This window comes from Oncorhynchus tshawytscha, linkage group LG09 (genome assembly GCF_018296145.1).
Source record: "Oncorhynchus tshawytscha isolate Ot180627B linkage group LG09, Otsh_v2.0, whole genome shotgun sequence".
Taxonomy (NCBI): domain Eukaryota; kingdom Metazoa; phylum Chordata; class Actinopteri; order Salmoniformes; family Salmonidae; genus Oncorhynchus; species Oncorhynchus tshawytscha.
The window spans coordinates 9,500,818-9,519,546 of NC_056437.1; the positions used below are offsets into that span (position 1 = coordinate 9,500,818).

Here is an 18,729-nt window from a genome sequence, read left to right on the forward strand (position 1 = left end):
TAACACAGGACATTAAGCTCAGAGAACTATGCCACTGTTTATACTGTAGAGAAATGTTCTATATGCTATGGAATCACACTCTACTGTGTTCTGTATTGCTCTGCCATGGCTCCTTGAGCCTTGCATTCTGATCTGTATTCATCAGACCTGGGTTCAGATACTAGTAGAAATCTTTCAAATAAGGATTTTTGCGGCTATTCTATTGGTCCCTTAAGCCAGTGAAGTACAATCAAGCACTGATAAAGTATTTGAAATGATTTCAAATAGTATTTGAACCCTGGTCGTAACTGGGTTTTGGGCACAGAGTGAGTGAGTGAGTGAGTGTGTGTGTGTGTGTGTGTGTGTGTGTGTGTGTGTGTGTGTGTGTGTGTGTGTGTGTGTGTGTGTGTGTGTGTGTGTGTGTGTGTGTGTGTGTGTGTGTGTGTGTGTGTGTGATGGGTGGTGTACATTTCAGTGTGGCACAATATGAATCAGTCCGGATCTGAATGTGGCGGAGGTCCCAGCTCTCTGTCCCCAGTGCCCTTTGATGGTGACTGTATAGAGAGGAGGTACAGAGGTTCTTTGCCCTTAAATGCTAAAGTCATTGAAATGTAGCTGGACCCAAGATGTGACTGGACACAGCGAATGGTTAAATGATGTGATCTGTGATGTCTTCTCTTGTCTCATACAGGGTCCTGCGCGGGGGCACCAGGAAAACATGGCATCAAGGTAGAGCATGACTTAGAGCTACATCCCAAATCGCGTACAATTCCCTATCTAATCCACTACTTTGACTAGGGCCCATGGGACTCTGGTTAAAAGGAGTGCACTACATATGGAATCGGTACCATTTGGAACACAACCCTTGGAGCATCCTCCCTAATCTCTAGCTCTCTTCTAGTCTGGTCCCAGATCAGTTTGTGCTGTCTCGTCAATTAACTCCTATGGTTAATCCTTGTCAAGCCAAACAGATCTGGGATCAGCCTTGACTGTTTTTCATCTGGATCTGGCCAATGTCTCATTTTAGCCACATACAGTTTTTTGTTTATGAATGGAATGTAAATATTATTATTTAAAATGCTGGAAGATTATGTTTAACATCATATCTATGATTATTATGGACTTTAGACAAACGCTCTAACCGAGGCTATTTGGGGAATTGAATTGCATTCCTGCAAAGAAGCAGCTTTTCTCGCTTTCCTACAGCTGTGCTTGGTCAACTCTTCCACCTGATAATGCCCTCACCTGGTCTAAAGGTGACATGACACATATACATTTTACATTAACGTTTCATTAAAAAGTGCTAGCCGATATGTCCCCGATATTGGGTGTTTGGTTAGATTAGAGATATGGATAGCGTATGGAACAGTTACTGATATTGGGTGTTTGGTTAGATTAGAGATATGGATAGCGTATGGAACAGTTTACTGATATTGGGTGTTTGGTTAGATTAGAGATATGGATTGCGTATGGAACAGTTACTGATATTGGGTGTTTGGTTAGATTAGAGATATGGATAGCGTATGGAACAGTTACTGATATTGGGTGTTTGGTTAGATTAGAGATATGGATAGCGTATGGAACAGTTTACTGATATTGGGTGTTTGGTTAGATTAGAGATATGGATTGCGTATGGAACAGTTTACTGATATTGGGTGTTTGGTTAGATTAGAGATATGGATAGCGTATGGAACAGTTTACTGATATTGGGTGATTGGTTAGATTAGAGATATGGATAGCGTATGGAACAGTTACTGATATTGGGTGTTTGGTTAGATTAGAGATATGGATAGCGTATGGAACAGTTTACTGATATTGGGTGTTTGGTTAGATTAGAGATATGGATAGCGTATGGAACAGTTTACTGATATTGGGTGTTTGGTTAGATTAGAGATATGGATTGCGTATGGAACAGTTACTGATATTGGGTGTTTGGTTAGATTAGAGATATGGATAGCGTATGGAACAGTTTACTGATATTGGGTGTTTGGTTAGATTAGAGATATGGATTGCGTATGGAACAGTTTACTGATATTGGGTGTTTGGTTAGATTAGAGATATGGATTGCGTATGGAACAGTTTACTGATATTGGGTGTTTGGTTAGATTAGAGATATGGATTGCGTATGGAACAGTTACTGATATTGGGTGTTTGGTTAGATTAGAGATATGGATAGCGTATGGAACAGTTTACTGATATTGGGTGTTTGGTTAGATTAGAGATATGGATTGCGTATGGAACAGTTACTGATATTGGGTGTTTGGTTAGATTAGAGATATGGATAGCGTATGGAACAGTTTACTGATATTGGGTGTTTGGTTAGATTAGAGATATGGATTGCGTATGGAACAGTTTACTGATATTGGGTGTTTGGTTAGATTAGAGATATGGATAGCGTATGGAACAGTTTACTGATATTGGGTGATTGGTTAGATTAGAGATATGGATAGCGTATGGAACAGTTACTGATATTGGGTAGGTGATTGGTTAGATTAGAGATATGGATAGCGTATGGAACAGTTACTGATATTGGGTGATTGGTTAGATTAGAGATATGGATTGCGTATGGAACAGTTTACTGATATTGGGTGATTGGTTAGATTAGAGATATGGATAGCGTATGGAACAGTTTACTGATATTGGGTAGGTGATTGGTTAGATTAGAGATATGGATTGCGTATGGAACAGTTTACTGATATTGGGTGATTGGTTAGATTAGAGATATGGATAGCGTATGGAACAGTTTACTGATATTGGGTGTTTGGTTAGATTAGAGATATGGATAGCGTATGGAACAGTTTACTGATATTGGGTAGGTGATTGGTTAGATTAGAGATATGGATTGCGTATGGAACAGTTTACTGATATTGGGTGATTGGTTAGATTAGAGATATGGATTGCGTATGGAACAGTTTACTGATATTGGGTGATTGGTTAGATTAGAGATATGGATTGCGTATGGAACAGTTTACTGATATTGGGTAGGTGATTGGTTAGATTAGAGATATGGATAGCGTATGGAATCGTTTACTGATTCCGTTGTTCTACATTTCAACCAGTACCTTACGATTCTGTATTAGGTATTTGATTAGATTACGGGTCACAGAACCTTTTATGATCCACCATGACTTTGGTGTCCGAAAGATTTGAACGTTCTGCTTATCAGGCTCCCGAATCAAAAATCTAAACCATCTGGTACAACATTTACACAGCCCCTATCTAACCCGTGTTCAGCTAATAATCCCAGTAGTAAGGTCCATATCGGCTCCATCCAGGCCACACAGCACAATGCCCATCCTCCTCTATCACATGGCTTTAATGGACTGGATAGCTGTGTCTATACTGCCCAGGTTATTAATATGCTATTCTTACACTAATGCTACATTATTAGGCCCGTACATACTCAGGTTGCACATTGATGTACAATGCATTTGACACAACGGCTGTGATAAAAGTTAAGAGGATATTTTTCACGAGTTTTTTGCAAAACAATGTTTACACACCCCATTGACAGTTTAGGCTTCTATGACCCCCAACTTAAATGGTCTGAATAGCTACACTGAACAAAAATATTAACGCAACATGTAAAGTGTTGGCCCCGTGTTTCATGAGATTAAATAAAAGATCCCCGAAATTTTTCATAGATACCAAAAAAATGTATTTCTTTCAAATTTTTGCTCATATTTGTTTACATCCCTGTTAGTGAACATTTCTCCTTTGCCAAGATAATCCATACACCTGACAGGTGTGGCATATCAGGACGCTGACTAAACAACATGATCATTACATAGGTGCAACTTGTGCTGGGGACAATAAAAGGCCATTCTAAAATGTGCAGTTTTGTCTCACAACACAATGCCACAGATGTCTCAAGTTTTGTGGGAGCGTGCAATTGGCATGCTGACTGCAGGAATGTCCAGCAGAGCTGCTGCCAGAGAACGTAATGTTAATTTCTCTACCATAAGCCGCCTCCAACGTTGTTTTAGACAATTTGGCAGTACGTTTAACTGGCCTCACAACCGCAGATCACGTCTATGGCGTTGTGTGGGTGATCTATTTGCTGATGTCAATGTTGTGAACAGAGTGCCCCATGGTGGCGGTGGGGTTATGGTATGGGCAGGCATAAGCTACGGACACAGTTGCATTTTTATCAATGGCAATTTGAATGCACAAAACTACCGTGGCAAGATCCTGAGGCCCGTTTCTTTTTTGCCAAAATGTGCATATCTGTATTCCCAGTCATGTGAAATCCATAGATTAGGAACTAATTTAATTTATTTTGATTGACTGATTTCCTCAAATGAACTGTAACTCAGTAAAATCAATGAAATTGTTGCTTTTGTTCAGTATGTCTTGCCCAGGTTATTACTATGGTACAATATAGACTGAAAGTACATAGACTGAAAGATATTAATCTGTTTCTTTGCTCTAATTTACCGACAATAAAGTAAACATCTGGATTTAACAAGGTTTTTGAACTTCATTCAAAATGAACTTTCATCTCCCGTGTGGTAATGACAGTATACGGAGAAGACAGTCAGTGTTGTCTTCTCCTGCCTGATTGCTCTGTAGCTGTAACTCATCTTAACACAATATTGGTTTTGTTTCTCTAGGGGGAGACGGGGGCTGCTGGACCTACTGGACCTCCTGTAAGTCAAGACTCTGTTTTACATGCCCCTCTTCTGTCTTTATTCAACTACCCTACAATATACCAGTCAGTGATATACTGTTCTGCACCATGACACACACACGCACACGCACACGCACACGAACACACAGTCTTGTGTCAGTCAGTGATATACTGTTCTGCACCATGACACACACACGCACGTGCACGCGCACACACACACGCACACACACAGTCTTGTGTCAGTCAGTGATATACTGTTCTGCACCATGACACACACACGCACACGCACACGCACACACAGTCTTGTGTCAGTCAGTGATATACTGTTCTGCACCATGACACACACACGCACGTGCACGCGCACACGCACACGCACACGCACACACAGTCTTGTGTCAGTCAGTGATATACTGTTCTGCACCATGACACACACACGCACACGCACACACACAGTCTTGTGTCAGTCAGTGATATACTGTTCTGCACCATGACACACACGCACGCGCACACGCACACACACACACAGTCTTTGTCAGTCAGTGATATACTGTTCTGCACCATGACACACACACACACGTGCACGCGCACACGCACACGCACACACAGTCTTGTGTCAGTCAGTGATATACTGTTCTGCACCATGACACACACACGCACACGCACACGCACACGCACACACAGTCTTGTACGGCTACTTTTGTGGGGACACACTATTCATTCAGTCCCATCTAAAATCCTATTTTCCATAGCCCCTAACCCTAACCCGTACACTTACCCTAACCTTAACCCTAAACCTAACCATAGCGCCTAACATTAATTCTAACCCTAACACTAATTCTAACTTTACCCCTAAACCCACCGATAAATAGCATTTGACCTCATGAGGACCAACAAAATGTACCCCAGTTAGTCAAATGTTTGTTTACTATTCTGGTGGGAACTCTCTCTCTCTTCTGTCTCCCTTCAACCACCCTGGTGTACTATATGAGACGGACTGGTCACACACAATTCCCAGGTGGCAAAGTTCCGGATGGATTATCGGCATTTATCAGTGTAGTAACAAACCCCCACCTAGCAATCCATTGCGACCACAAACTGTTCACACCCCGCTTGTTGGCGGAGAGAACATTTAGCCATTTTAAAGCTAATTTCCTGCATTTCTACACATCTTATGTACGTTTTATATATGATACCAGGGGTCGAAGCACGATCGAACCATACAAGTTTGATAGCACTCCGAGATGCTGAGGTCAACTTTTAAGTGAATAACAGAAAGGAAAACGCTGCACACTGCCTCTCATGCTCCCAGGTGATATTTATTTACAACGTTTTTGACCCTTAGGTCTTCATCAGGTATCCATATCCCAGGTGTGGGTGGAAGGTGCGATATATATATATTTTTAGGGGCAGTACTCAGTGACATCACTTCCTGAAACAGGAGGTAAAAAAAATGTATAACATAATTTCACAATATTAACATTCAATGTATCAAAATATATGATCATTCATAGAGAATGTGATTAATATTTATAGTAATATACACACATACAATATTCAATTAGGAGGTTTTTTTAAACATAATTTAGACATATTGAAACTATAAAACCGGTTTCAAGTCAAACTCGTCGTTAAGGCCAAGAGGAGACAGTGTGTTCAGCCTGTGGACCCAGAAAGAATCCCTTTGAAGAAGTTGCCTCTCATTGTCTCCTCCCCTGTGTGACATCTTGACCATTTATATTCCAATGTATCACAGAGAACTAATAGGAAATCCAGCTTGAACAAAATGAGCAGCAACCAGATTTTCTCTCTCTGTATATTGCTGCGGTGCTCAAAGAATTGAATATTGTATGTATATTACTATAAATATTGATCACATTCTCTGTGTATGGTCATATATTTTGATACATTTGAATGTTAATATTGGTAAACTATGTTATAAATTTTTTTACCTCCTGTTTCAGGAAGTGATGTCACTGTGTACTGTCACCACTTCCGCCGAAGTTGTTCCCTCTCCTTGTTCGGACGGTGTTCGGCGGTCGACGTCACCGATCTTCTAGCCATCGCTGATCCACTTTTCATTTTCCATTGGTTTTGTCTTGTCTTCTATCACACCTGGTTCCAATCCCATCAATTACATGTTGTGTATTTAACCCTCTGTCCCCCCCCCCCATGTCCTTGTCGGTTGTCACGTTCTGACCCTAGTTATTGTGTTTATTGTTTGTTTTAGTTGGTCAGGACGTGAGTTGGGTGGGCATTCTATGTTTTGTGTGTCTAGGTTGTTTTTCTGTGTTCGGCCTAGTATGGTTCTCAATCAGAGGCAGGTGTCGTTAGTTGTCTCTGATTGAGAATCATACTAAGGTAGCCTGGGGTTCACTGTTGTTTAGTGGGTGATTGTTTCCGTGTCTGTGTTTTACACCACATGGTACTGTTTTCGGTTTTGGTTATTCACGTTACGTTCATTGTTTTGTATGGAGTGTTCAGTTTATGTGTTGTAATAAAAAACCATGGACACTTACCACGCCGCATATTGGTCCTCCGATCCTTCTCGCCTCTCCTCTTCAGACGAAGAGGAGGAAAACCATTACAGAATCACCCACCAAACAAGGACCAAGCGGCGTGGTAATGAGCAGCAACAGCGGGCGAAGACACAAGACTCCTGGACGTGGGAGGAAATCCTCGACGGGAGAGGACCCTGGGCAAAGCCAGGGGAGTGTCGCCATCCCAAGGAGCAGCAGGAGCAACAGCAGCAGCAGCAGAAGCAGCAGCAGGAGAGGCAACAGCAGCAGCAGCAGTAGCAAAAGCAGCAGCAGGAGAGGCAACAGCAGCAGCAGCAGTAGCAAAAGCAGCAGCAGGAGAGGCAACAGCAGCAGCAGCAGTAGCAAAAGCAGCAGCAGGAGAGGCAACAGCAGCAGCAGCAGTAGCAAAAGCAGCAGCAGGAGAGGCAACAGCAGCAGCAGCAGTAGCAAAAGCAGCAGCAGGAGAGGCAACAGCAGCAGCAGCAGCAGCAAAAGCAGCAGCAGGAGAGGCAAAAGCAGCAGCAGCAGCAGCAGCAGCAGCAGAAATGTCAGGATTCCTGGACATTGGATGATGTTTTGGATGGCAAGGGTTGCTACACATGGGAGGAGATCCAGGTTGGTAGGGATTGCCTACCATGGGAACAGGTGGAGGCATTGAGGAGAGCAGAGGCAGCCGGAGAGAGGAGCCATTGATACGAGGGAACGCGACTGGCAAGGAAGACCGAGAGGCAGCCCCAAAAATGTATTGGGGGGGAGGCACTTGGAGCTGTCGGCGAAGCTGAGGGCTGAGTCTGAGAGGGTCGAGGAGTTAATGGACAGATTGGAGGAGAGTGAACGGATGGGAGATGAGGAGACACTCGGGGAGTTGTTAATAGAATTGGAGGAGAGTGAAGAGAGAGAGAGCTGTTGATTTGGCGTAGTATGCAAGGCATTCGTCCTGAGGTGCGTGTCCCCAGCCCGGTACCACCAGTGCCGGCACCCCGCACCAGGCTGTCTCTCCGTCCCATCAATACAGGTACTCCCACCTGTCCAGCGCTACCAGAGTTTCCGCCCCTCAGTCCAGAGGCGCCAGAGCCCCTCAGTCCAGAGGCGCCAGAGCCCCTCAGTCTAGAGGCGCCAGAGCTCCTCTGTCCAGCGCTGCCAGAGCCTTCCTCCTCTCCAGCGCTGCCGGAGTCTCCAGTCTGCCCAGCGCTGTCTCAGCTGCCCGTCTGCCCAGCGCCGCCTGAGCTGCCCGTCTGCCCAGCGCTGCCTGAGCTGTCGTCTGCCCAGCGCCATCAGAGTCTCCCGTCTGTCCAGAGCTACTAGAGTCTCCCGTCTGTCCAGAGCTGCTAGAGTCTCCCATCTGTCCAGAGCTGCTAGAGTCTCCCGTCTGTCATGAGACGCCAGAGCCGCCAGTCTGTCATGAGCCGCCAGTCAGCATGGAGCCGCCAGAGCCGCCAGTCAGCGTGGAGCCGCCAGTCAGCCAGGATCTGCCAGAGCCGCCAGTCAGCCAGGATCTGCCAGAGCCTCCATTCAGCCAGAATCTGCCAGAGCCATCAGTCAGCCAGGAGCTGCCAGAGCCGTCAGTCAGCCAGAAGCTTTCAGAGCCGTCAACCAGCCTGAGCTATCTCTCAGTCCTGAGCTACCCCTCAGTCCTGAGTTACCCCTCAGTCCTGAGCTATCTCTCAGTCCTGAGCTACCCCTCAGTCCTGAGTTACCCCTCAGTCCTGAGCTACCCATCAGTCATGAGTTACCTCTCAGTCCTGAGCTACCTCTCAGTCCTGAGTTGCCCCTCAGTCCTGAGCTACCCATCAGTCCTGAGCTACCCCTCAGTCCTGAGCTACCCCTTAAGTCCAGAGGTGTCCCTCAGTCCGGTGGGCCTGTTGTTTAGGGTTCCCAGGTCAGGGTCGGCGGAATGGGTCGCCGTTCCTAGGAGACCACAGAGGCGGACTAAGACTATGGTGGAGTGGGGTCCACGTCCAGCGCCAGAGCCGCCACCGCGGACAGATGCCCACCCAGACCCTCCCCTATAGGTTCAGGTTTTGTCCGCACCTTGGGAGGGGGGGGTACTGTCACGTTCTGACCCTAGTTATTGTGTTTATTGTTTGTTTTAGTTAGTCAGGACGTGAGTTGGGTGGGCATTCTATGTTTTGTGTGTCTAGATTGATTTTCTGTGTTCGGCCTAGTATGGTTCTCAATCAGAGGCAGGTGTCGTTAGTTGTCTCTGATTGAGAATCATACTAAGGTAGCCTGGGGTTCACTGTTGTTTAGTGGGTGATTGTTTCCGTGTCTGTGTTTTACACCACATGGTACTGTTTTCGGTTTTGGTTATTCACGTTACGTTCATTGTTTTGTATGGAGTGTTCAGTTTATGTGTTGTAATAAAAAACCATGGACACTTACCACGCCGCATATTGGTCCTCCGATCCTTCTCGCCTCTCCTCTTCAGACGAAGAGGAGGAAAACCATTACAGAATCACCCACCAAACAAGGACCAAGCGGCGTGGTAATGAGCAGCAACAGCGGCCGAAGACACAAGACTCCTGGACGTGGGAGGAAATCCTCGACGGGAGAGGACCCTGGGCAAAGCCAGGGGAGTGTCGCCATCCCAAGGAGCAGCAGGAGCAACAGCAGCAGCAGCAGAAGCAGCAGCAGGAGAGGCAACAGCAGCAGCAGCAGTAGCAAAAGCAGCAGCAGGAGAGGCAACAGCAGCAGCAGCAGTAGCAAAAGCAGCAGCAGGAGAGGCAACAGCAGCAGCAGCAGTAGCAAAAGCAGCAGCAGGAGAGGCACAGCAGCAGCAGCAGAAGCAGCAGCAGGAGAAGCAACAGCAGCAGCAGCAGTAGCAAAAGCAGCAGCAGGAGAGGCAACAGCAGCAGCAGCAGCAGAAATGTCAGGATTCCTGGACATTGGATGATGTTTTGGATGGCAAGGGTTGCTACACATGGGAGGAGATCCAGGTTGGTAGGGATTGCCTACCATGGGAACAGGTGGAGGCATTGAGGAGAGCAGAGGCAGCCGGAGAGAGGAGCCATTGATACGAGGGAACGCGACTGGCAAGGAAGACCGAGAGGCAGCCCCAAAAATGTATTGGGGGGGAGGCACTTGGAGCTGTCGGCGAAGCTGAGGGCTGAGTCTGAGAGGGTCGAGGAGTTAATGGACAGATTGGAGGAGAGTGAACGGATGGGAGATGAGGAGACACTCGGGGAGTTGTTAATAGAATTGGAGGAGAGTGAGAGAGAGAGAGAGTTGATTTGGCGTAGTATGCAAGGCATTCGTCCTGAGGTGCGTGTCCCCAGCCCGGTACCACCAGTGCCGGCACCCCGCACCAGGCTGTCTCTCCGTCCCATCAATACAGGTACTCCCACCTGTCCAGCGCTACCAGAGTTTCCGCCCCTCAGTCCAGAGGCGCCAGAGCCCCTCAGTCCAGAGGCGCCAGAGCCCCTCAGTCTAGAGGCGCCAGAGCTCCTCTGTCCAGCGCTGCCAGAGCCTTCCTCCTCTCCAGCGCTGCCGGAGTCTCCAGTCTGCCCAGCGCTGTCTGAGCTGCCCGTCTGCCCAGCGCCGCCTGAGCTGCCCGTCTGCCCAGCGCTGCCTGAGCTGTCCGTCTGCCCAGCGCCATCAGAGTCTCCCGTCTGTCCAGAGCTACTAGAGTCTCCCGTCTGTCCAGAGCTGCTAGAGTCTCCCATCTGTCCAGAGCTGCTAGAGTCTCCCGTCTGTCATGAGACGCCAGAGCCGCCAGTCTGTCATGAGCCGCCAGTCAGCATGGAGCCGCCAGAGCCGCCAGTCAGCGTGGAGCCGCCAGTCAGCCAGGATCTGCCAGAGCCGCCAGTCAGCCAGGATCTGCCAGAGCCTCCATTCAGCCAGAATCTGCCAGAGCCGTCAGTCAGCCAGGAGCTGCCAGAGCCGTCAGTCAGCCAGAAGCTTTCAGAGCCGTCAACCAGCCTGAGCTATCTCTCAGTCCTGAGCTACCCCTCAGTCCTGAGTTACCCCTCAGTCCTGAGCTATCTCTCAGTCCTGAGCTACCCCTCAGTCCTGAGTTACCCCTCAGTCCTGAGCTACCCATCAGTCATGAGTTACCTCTCAGTCCTGAGCTACCTCTCAGTCCTGAGTTGCCCCTCAGTCCTGAGCTACCCATCAGTCCTGAGCTACCCCTCAGTCCTGAGCTACCCCTTAAGTCCAGAGGTGTCCCTCAGTCCGGTGGGCCTGTTGTTTAGGGTTCCCAGGTCAGGGTCGGCGGAATGGGTCGCCGTTCCTAGGAGACCACAGAGGCGGACTAAGACTATGGTGGAGTGGGGTCCACGTCCAGCGCCAGAGCCGCCACCGCGGACAGATGCCCACCCAGACCCTCCCCTATAGGTTCAGGTTTTGTCCGCACCTTGGGAGGGGGGGGTACTGTCACGTTCTGACCCTAGTTATTGTGTTTATTGTTTGTTTTAGTTAGTCAGGACGTGAGTTGGGTGGGCATTCTATGTTTTGTGTGTCTAGGTTGTTTTTCTGTGTTCGGCCTAGTATGGTTCTCAATCAGAGGCAGGTGTCGTTAGTTGTCTCTGATTGAGAATCATACTAAGGTAGCCTGGGGTTCACTGTTGTTTAGTGGGTGATTGTTTCCGTGTCTGTGTTTTACACCACACGGTACTGTTTTCGGTTTTCGTTATTCACGTTACGTTCATTGTTTTGTATGGAGTGTTCAGTTTATGTGTTTAAATAAACACCATGGACACTTACCACGCCGCATATTGGTCCTCCGATCCTTCTCGCCTCTCCTCTTCAGACGAAGAGGAGGAAAACCATTACATCGGTGATTGTTTATTGTATGTGTACGTCTGTAATGGTGTGCGTAGGGTTATGTTACCCATTGATTATTATTTTTATGTTTTCCTGTGTTTTTTTTTGTAAATAAACTGCGACGTTGGAAACACAGTTATTTCTCTCCTGCGTCTTACTTCTCTGCCACCAGTTAAACACCTTTACAGCATCACCGACCCGAACTATGGAGTCAGCAGGAAACGGCCATAGGAGTGGAAGAGCGCATCCAGGAGCATGCATAAATACTACACCATCTTGGCACCACCATGGACCACGTTGTCCAGACAATGGACCGCTGAGAGAGACGCCCCTTTCCTTGTCTGAACCCAGTGGGATTCGTCTCTCCTTGCCCCAGGAGTACGACGGGAGGGCTGCAAACTGCCAGGGGTTCCTGTTACAATTAGACCTCTACCTGGCCACTGTCCACCCAGCTCCATTGGGTTGTGAGAGGGTGTCCGCCCTCGTCTCGTGCCTCACCGGGAGAGCCCTGGAGTGGGCCAATGCCGTGTGGAGAGAGGGAGATGCGGCGTTGGACCAGTTTGAGGAGTTCACCCGCCATTTCCGGGCAGTCTTCGACTACCCGCCGAGGGTAGAGCTGTGGGTGAACGCCTCTACCATCTGAGGCAGGAGACGAGGAGCGTCCAGGATTTGGCCCTGGAGTTTAGGACCCTGGCTGCCGGTGCGGGATGGGACAACGGGATGGAATGCCGCCAGTTAAACACCCTTACAAGTACTGCCCCTATATATAGGACCTTCCACCCCCACCTGAGATATGGATGCCTGATGAAAAACATTGTAAATAAATATCACCTGGGAGTATGGGCAGCGGTGTGCGGTGTTTTCCTTTCTGTTTTCCATGAGTTTTCCTACAACTCCAGCATCTGAGGAAAGTACCTGGATGTGCAAATTTTCTTTAGCTTTTGTACGTAAACTTTAAGTGAGTCATACAACTTTGATAGCACTCCAAGATGCTGACGTAAACTAACCTCTAGGGGATCGGTGTGTGTGTCCCCGTGCGACGGTGGAGCTAACGTAGGCTAATGTGATTAGCATGAGGTTGTAAGTAACCAAAAAAATCCCAGGACATATCTGATATTGGCAGAAAGCATAAATTCTTGTTAATCTAACTACACTGTCCAATTTACAGTAGCTATTCCAGTAAAATAATACCATGCTATTGTTTGAGGAGAGTGTACAATTATGAACTTGAAAAATGTTTTAATAAACCAATTAGGCACATTTGGGCAGTCTTGATACAACATTTTGAACAGATATGCAGTGGTTCATTGGATCAAACTAAAACTTTGCACACAAACACTCCTGCCATCTAGTGGCCAAAATCTAAATTTTGCCTGGGCTGCAATAATACATTATGGCCTTTCTCTTGCATTTCAAAGATGATGGTACAAAAAATAAATAATAATATGCATGTTTCTTTCTTTGTATTATCTTCTACCAGATCTGTTCTGTTATATTCTCCAACATTAATTTCACATTTCCACAAACTTCAAAGTGTTTCCTTTCAAATGGTATCAGGAATATGCATATCCTTGCTTCAGGTCCTGAGCTACAGGCAGTTAGATTTGGGTATGTTGTTTTAGGAGAACATTTTTAAAAAAGGGTCCGATCCTTATTAAGTGAGCCATACAAGTTTGATAGCACTCCGAGATGCTGGTGGTCGGTGCCGGTTTGAGTGTGTCAAGAACTGCAATGCTGCTGCGTTTTTCACGCTCAACCCTTTCCTGTGTGCATCAATAATGGTCCACCAACCAAAGGACATCTAACCAACTTGACACAACTGTGGGAAGCACTGGAGTCAACATGTGCCAGTATCCCTGTGGAAGGCTTTCGACACCTTGTAGAGTCCATGCCCCTACAAATTGAGGCTGTTCTGAGGGTAAAAGTGGGTGCAACTCAATATTAGGGAGGTTCCTAATGTTTTGTACACTCAGTCTCCAACAGAATTGTGATGTTACAGATTCCCTGCTGCGTGACCAAAGCTCTCCAGGCTGTTCTCTGTCAGTGTTGAGATCCATATTTCAGAGGTGGTGCGTGTAGACTATCATCAATGATGTCAGAGAGGTAGCGAGAAGAGAGAGGGTAGAGGCCATCCCTACATGTCTTTCACATTAACTTTTCCAGGATGTTTTGGATTTTGAATGCTGGATTCCAAGACACACATCAGAGGTCAAATCATGGAGCGAGGAGGGGATGGAGGGAGAATAGAGAGGTGGAGGTAGTGGGGAGGGGATGGAGAGAGAATAGAGAGGTGGAGGTAGTGAGGAGGGGATGGAGGGAGAATAGAGAGAGAGGAGGAGGGGATGGAGGGAGAATAGATAGGTGGAGGAAGGGAGGAGGGGATGAGGGAGAATAGAGAGGTGGAGGTAGTGAGGAGGGGATGGAGGGAGAATAGAGAGGTGGAGGTAGCGAGGAGGATGGATGGAGGGAGAATAGAGAGAGGTGGAGGTAGCGAGGAGGGGATGGAGGGAGAATAGAGAGGTGGAGGTAGGGAGGAGGGGATGGAGGGAGAATAGAGAGGTGGAGGTAGTGAGAAGGTGATGGAGGGAGAATAGAGAGGTGGAGGTAGTGAGGAGGTGATGGAGGGAGAATAGAGAGGTGGAGGTAGTGAAGAGGGGATGGAGGGAGAATAGAGAGGTGGAGGTAGTGAGGAGGGGATGGAGGGAGAATAGAGAGGTGGAGGAGGGGATGGAGGGAGAATAGAGAGGTGGAGGTAGTGAGGAGGGGATGAGGGAGAATAGAGAGGTGGAGGTAGTGAGGAGGTGATGGAGGGAGAATAGAGAGGTGGAGGTAGTGAGGGAGGAGGTGATGGAGGGAGAATAGAGAGGTGGAGGTAGTGAGGAGGGGATGGAGGGAGAATAGAGAGGTGGAGGTAGGAGGAGGGGATGGAGGGAGAATAGAGAGGTGGGAGGCCGAGGTAGTGAGGAGGAGAGAGGTGGATGGAGGGAGAATAGAGAGGTGGAGGTAGTGAAGAGGGGATGGAGGGAGAATAGAGAGGTGGAGGTAGTGAAGAGGGGATGGAGAGAGAATAGAGAGGTGGAGGTAGTGAGGAGGGGATGGAGGGAGAATAGAGAGGTGGAGGAGGGGATGGAGGGATAATAGAGAGGTGGAGGTAGTGAGGAGGGGATGGAGGGAGAATAGAGAGGTTGAGGTAGTGAGGAGGTGATGGAGGGAGAATAGAGAGGTGGAGGTAGTGAGGAGGGGATGGCGGGAGAATAGAGAGGTTGAGGTAGGGAGGAGGGGATGGAGGGAGAATAGAGAGGTGGAGGTAGTGAAGAGGGGATGGAGGGAGAATAGAGAGGTGGAGGTAGTGAAGAGGGGATGGAGAGAGAATAGAGAGGTGGAGGTAGTGAGGAGGGGATGGAGGGAGAATAGAGAGGTGGAGGAGGGGATGGAGGGAGAATAGAGAGGTGGAGGTAGTGAGGAGGGGATGGAGGGAGATGGAGGGAGAATAGAGAGGTTGAGGTAGTGAGGAGGTGATGGAGGGAGAATAGAGAGGTGGAGGTAGTGAGGAGGGGATGGAGGGAGAATAGAGAGGTGGAGGAAGGGATGGAGGGAGAATAGAGAGGTGGAGGTAGTGAGGAGGGGATGGAGGGAGAATAGAGAGGTGGAGGTAGTGAGGAGGTGATGGAGGGAGAATAGAGAGGTGGAGGTAGTGAAGAGGGGATGGAGGGAGAATAGAGAGGTGGAGGTAGTGAAGAGGGGATGGAGGGAGAATAGAGAGGTGGAGGTAGGGAGGAGGGGATGGAGGGAGAATAGAGAGGTGGAGGTAGTGAAGAGGGGATGGAGGGAGAATAGAGAGGTGGAGGTAGGGAGGAGGGGATGGAGGGAGAATAGAGAGGTGGAGGTAGTGAAGAGGGGATGGAGGGAGAATAGAGAGGTGGAGGTAGGGAGGAGGGGATGGAGGGAGAATAGAGAGGTGGAGGTAGTGAAGAGGGGATGGAGGGAGAATAGAGAGGTGGAGGTAGTGAGGAGGGGATGGAGGGAGAATAGAGAGGTGGAGGTAGTGAGGAGGGGATGGAGGGAGGGAGAATAGAGAGGTGGAGGTAGTGAAGAGGGGATGGAGGGAGAATAGAGAGGTGGAGGTAGTGAGGAGGGGATGGAGGGAGGGAGAATAGAGAGGTGGAGGTAGTGAGGAGGGGATGGAGGGAGAATAGAGAGGTGGAGGTAGTGAGGAGGGGATGGAGGGAGAATAGAGAGGTGGAGGTAGTGAGGAGGGGATGGAGGGAGAATAGAGAGGTGGAGGTAGTGAGGAGGGGATGGAGGGAGAATAGAGAGGTGGAGGTAGTGAGGAGGGGATGGAGGGAGGGAGAATAGAGAGGTGGAGGTAGTGAGGAGGTGATGGAGGGAGAATAGAGAGGTGGAGGTAGGGAGGAGGGGATGGAGGGAGAATAGAGAGGTGGAGGTAGGAGGAGGGGATGGAGGGGGAATAGAGAGGTGGAGGTAGTGAGGAGGGGATGGAGGGAGGTACAGTTTTACCACGGTGAACCCAGAAGGTTCAGAGGTCAAGGAACAAACGCCCAGTCTCTTATCTCATCCGAGTGAAATCAAAGCACCAGATTAATGACAACAGTTATCCACCCCGCCTTGACAAAAAATAAGTAAAAACCTTTGAGATGAGGTGTGATCTTATAGAACACACTAACAGCAGTTCCAATTCATTTCAGTCGATTCAGGATGTTAACAGACATTTCAATTCCACATGGACAAATGGAATGCATAGTTTGCTTCCGGGAACTTACTCAACTGAAATGGAATTGACCACAGTGGTGAATGACAGTCATATGTTATCAACCTCCTCTTTTGATTTGTCAACCTAGGGCCCTCCCGGATCCTTTGACTTCCTGCTGCTGTTGATGGCTGACATCCGTAACGATATCGTTGAGCTACAGAGCAAGGTGTTCGGCAGACTCATGCAGTCTCCTGGAGAGGAGTTCCCTATGGGGGTCCCAGATACATGGAGGGACAACCAGTCGCCTGGGAGGGAGGTCCCCATGGTTGGCCCAGAGAGCTGGAGGGACAGCCAATCGCCTGACAACTGGAGGGAGAACCAAGATATCCTGGTGGACATGGGCTCTGGAGAAGACAAACCAAAGGATTACAAAACACAAAACGTTGCCAAGGGCAACTCTGGAGAAGACTACAAACCACGCAGGAAGGAAGAGGACAGGAACAGGAACAGGAACAGGAAGAGGAAACCCGTGCGAGCCTCAACAACAGACTCAGGCTTGGATTGGACACTTTGAATTTGAGGCAGATTTTCAGTGTTTGTTTGTAAATATTATTATCAAAGTATTTTTTATTGAACTGCTTAAAGTCACTCAAAAGTCAAAATGTATTTCTTTTCTTTCATAGAATCTCTATTTTTATATTATAAATAGGATTGTAAATGTATATTTTAGTACATTTTTTGTATTATAGTTATGGACTTGAATGTCAACAGCATTTCACTCACTGAATGTCTCAAATGGTCTAATTCTTACTTAAACGTAGTTTCCACCCTGTTATAGACACATGGACACATGAGAATAGTCCAATTCAGAGTCCAATTCGTCCTACCCCTAAATCATAGATAGAATATGTCATTCGATTTCTTTGCTCCTAATGTTTGTTCGTTGCCTCAGCAACACTAGCCAAGGATTGTTTCCGGTTGCTATGGCTGCTAAGTAAGTGTGTAACACTCCTCCAAAGCCAAGTGGTTGCTATGGCTGCCAAGCCTCCAGGAGAATGGTCCTTGACAGAGAGAAGAAGAAAGGTCATGGAGAGTACCACTGGAGAGGGATTGAGCAACTTTTCATGTAATGGAATATTCCAGTGTTTTTAAGTGGCACCATATTATATTTCAGCAGATCCAAGTCTAGGCTTATGTGGTCAAAAGGGGGCATTTTACAATTCAAACATAAATCGCACATGTAAAGAAACTGGAAAATAAATGCAGTCATAACAGAAACATGTATTCCATCTGTTTTTATTTATGTCATGGCTGGAGCAGTAAGAGATAAGACTGGCTAGGCTTGAGGTAGAGAGAGGGGGGTGAGAGAGAGGGGGTGGAGAGAGAGGGGGTGGAGAGAGAGGGGGTGGGAGAGAGAGGGGGTGGAGAGGGAGAGGGGGTGGAGAGGGAGAGGGGGTGGAGAGAGAGGGGGGGGTGGAGAGAGGGGGTGGAGAGAGAGAGGGGGGTGGAGAGAGAGAGGGGGTGGAGAGAGAGAGGGGGTGGAGAGAGGAGAGGGGGTGGGGGTGGAGAGAGAGAGGGGGGTGGAGAGAGAGAGGGGGTGGAGAGAGGGGGTGGAGAGAGAGGGGGTGGAGAGAGGTGGGGGTGGAGAGAGAGGGGGGGGTAGAGAGAGAGAGGTGGGGGTGGAGAGGGGAGAGGGAGAGGGGGTGGAGAGAGAGGGGTGGTGGAGAGAGGAGAGAGACAGAGCGAGAGGGTGGAGAGACTGAGAAAGGGGGGAGAGAGAGAGAGAGGAGAGGGAGACGGAGAAAGGGGAGGGGGAGAGATGGGGTGTGATGAGGATAACCTTCAAATCCCTGCTCCACTCTTCCTTGTCTCTCTCCCTCTCTCTTCATACTTCTCTTCTGGAGGTAGACAGGACAGAGGTTTACTAGGAGAATAGAACAGAGATTTACTAGGAGGATAGAACAGAGGTTTACTAGGAGGATAGAACAGAGGTTTACTACTGTAGGAGGATAGAACAGAGGTTTACTACTGTAGGAGAATAGAACAGAGGTTTACTAGGAGGATAGAACAGAGGTTTACTACTGTAGGAGGATAGAACAGAGGTTTACTAGGAGGATAGAACAGAGGTTTAC

The 18,729-nt window shown here is 48.1% G+C and overlaps 1 protein-coding gene across 1 annotated transcript in view; it reads left to right on the forward strand.

The window, feature by feature from the left end:
• The window catches only part of ccbe1 (collagen and calcium binding EGF domains 1), a 126,699-nt gene extending 108,820 nt beyond the window's left edge, over positions 1 to 17,879 (forward strand). Inside the window, exons 10-12 of the mRNA XM_042326471.1 lie at positions 671 to 708; positions 4,593 to 4,628; positions 16,746 to 17,879. Of these exons, the coding sequence (XP_042182405.1) occupies positions 671 to 708; positions 4,593 to 4,628; positions 16,746 to 17,171 (500 nt within the window). The 3' untranslated portion in view covers positions 17,172 to 17,879. The remainder of the gene's footprint in view (positions 1 to 670; positions 709 to 4,592; positions 4,629 to 16,745) is intronic.
• The last annotated feature ends 850 nt before the right edge of the window (positions 17,880 to 18,729 follow it).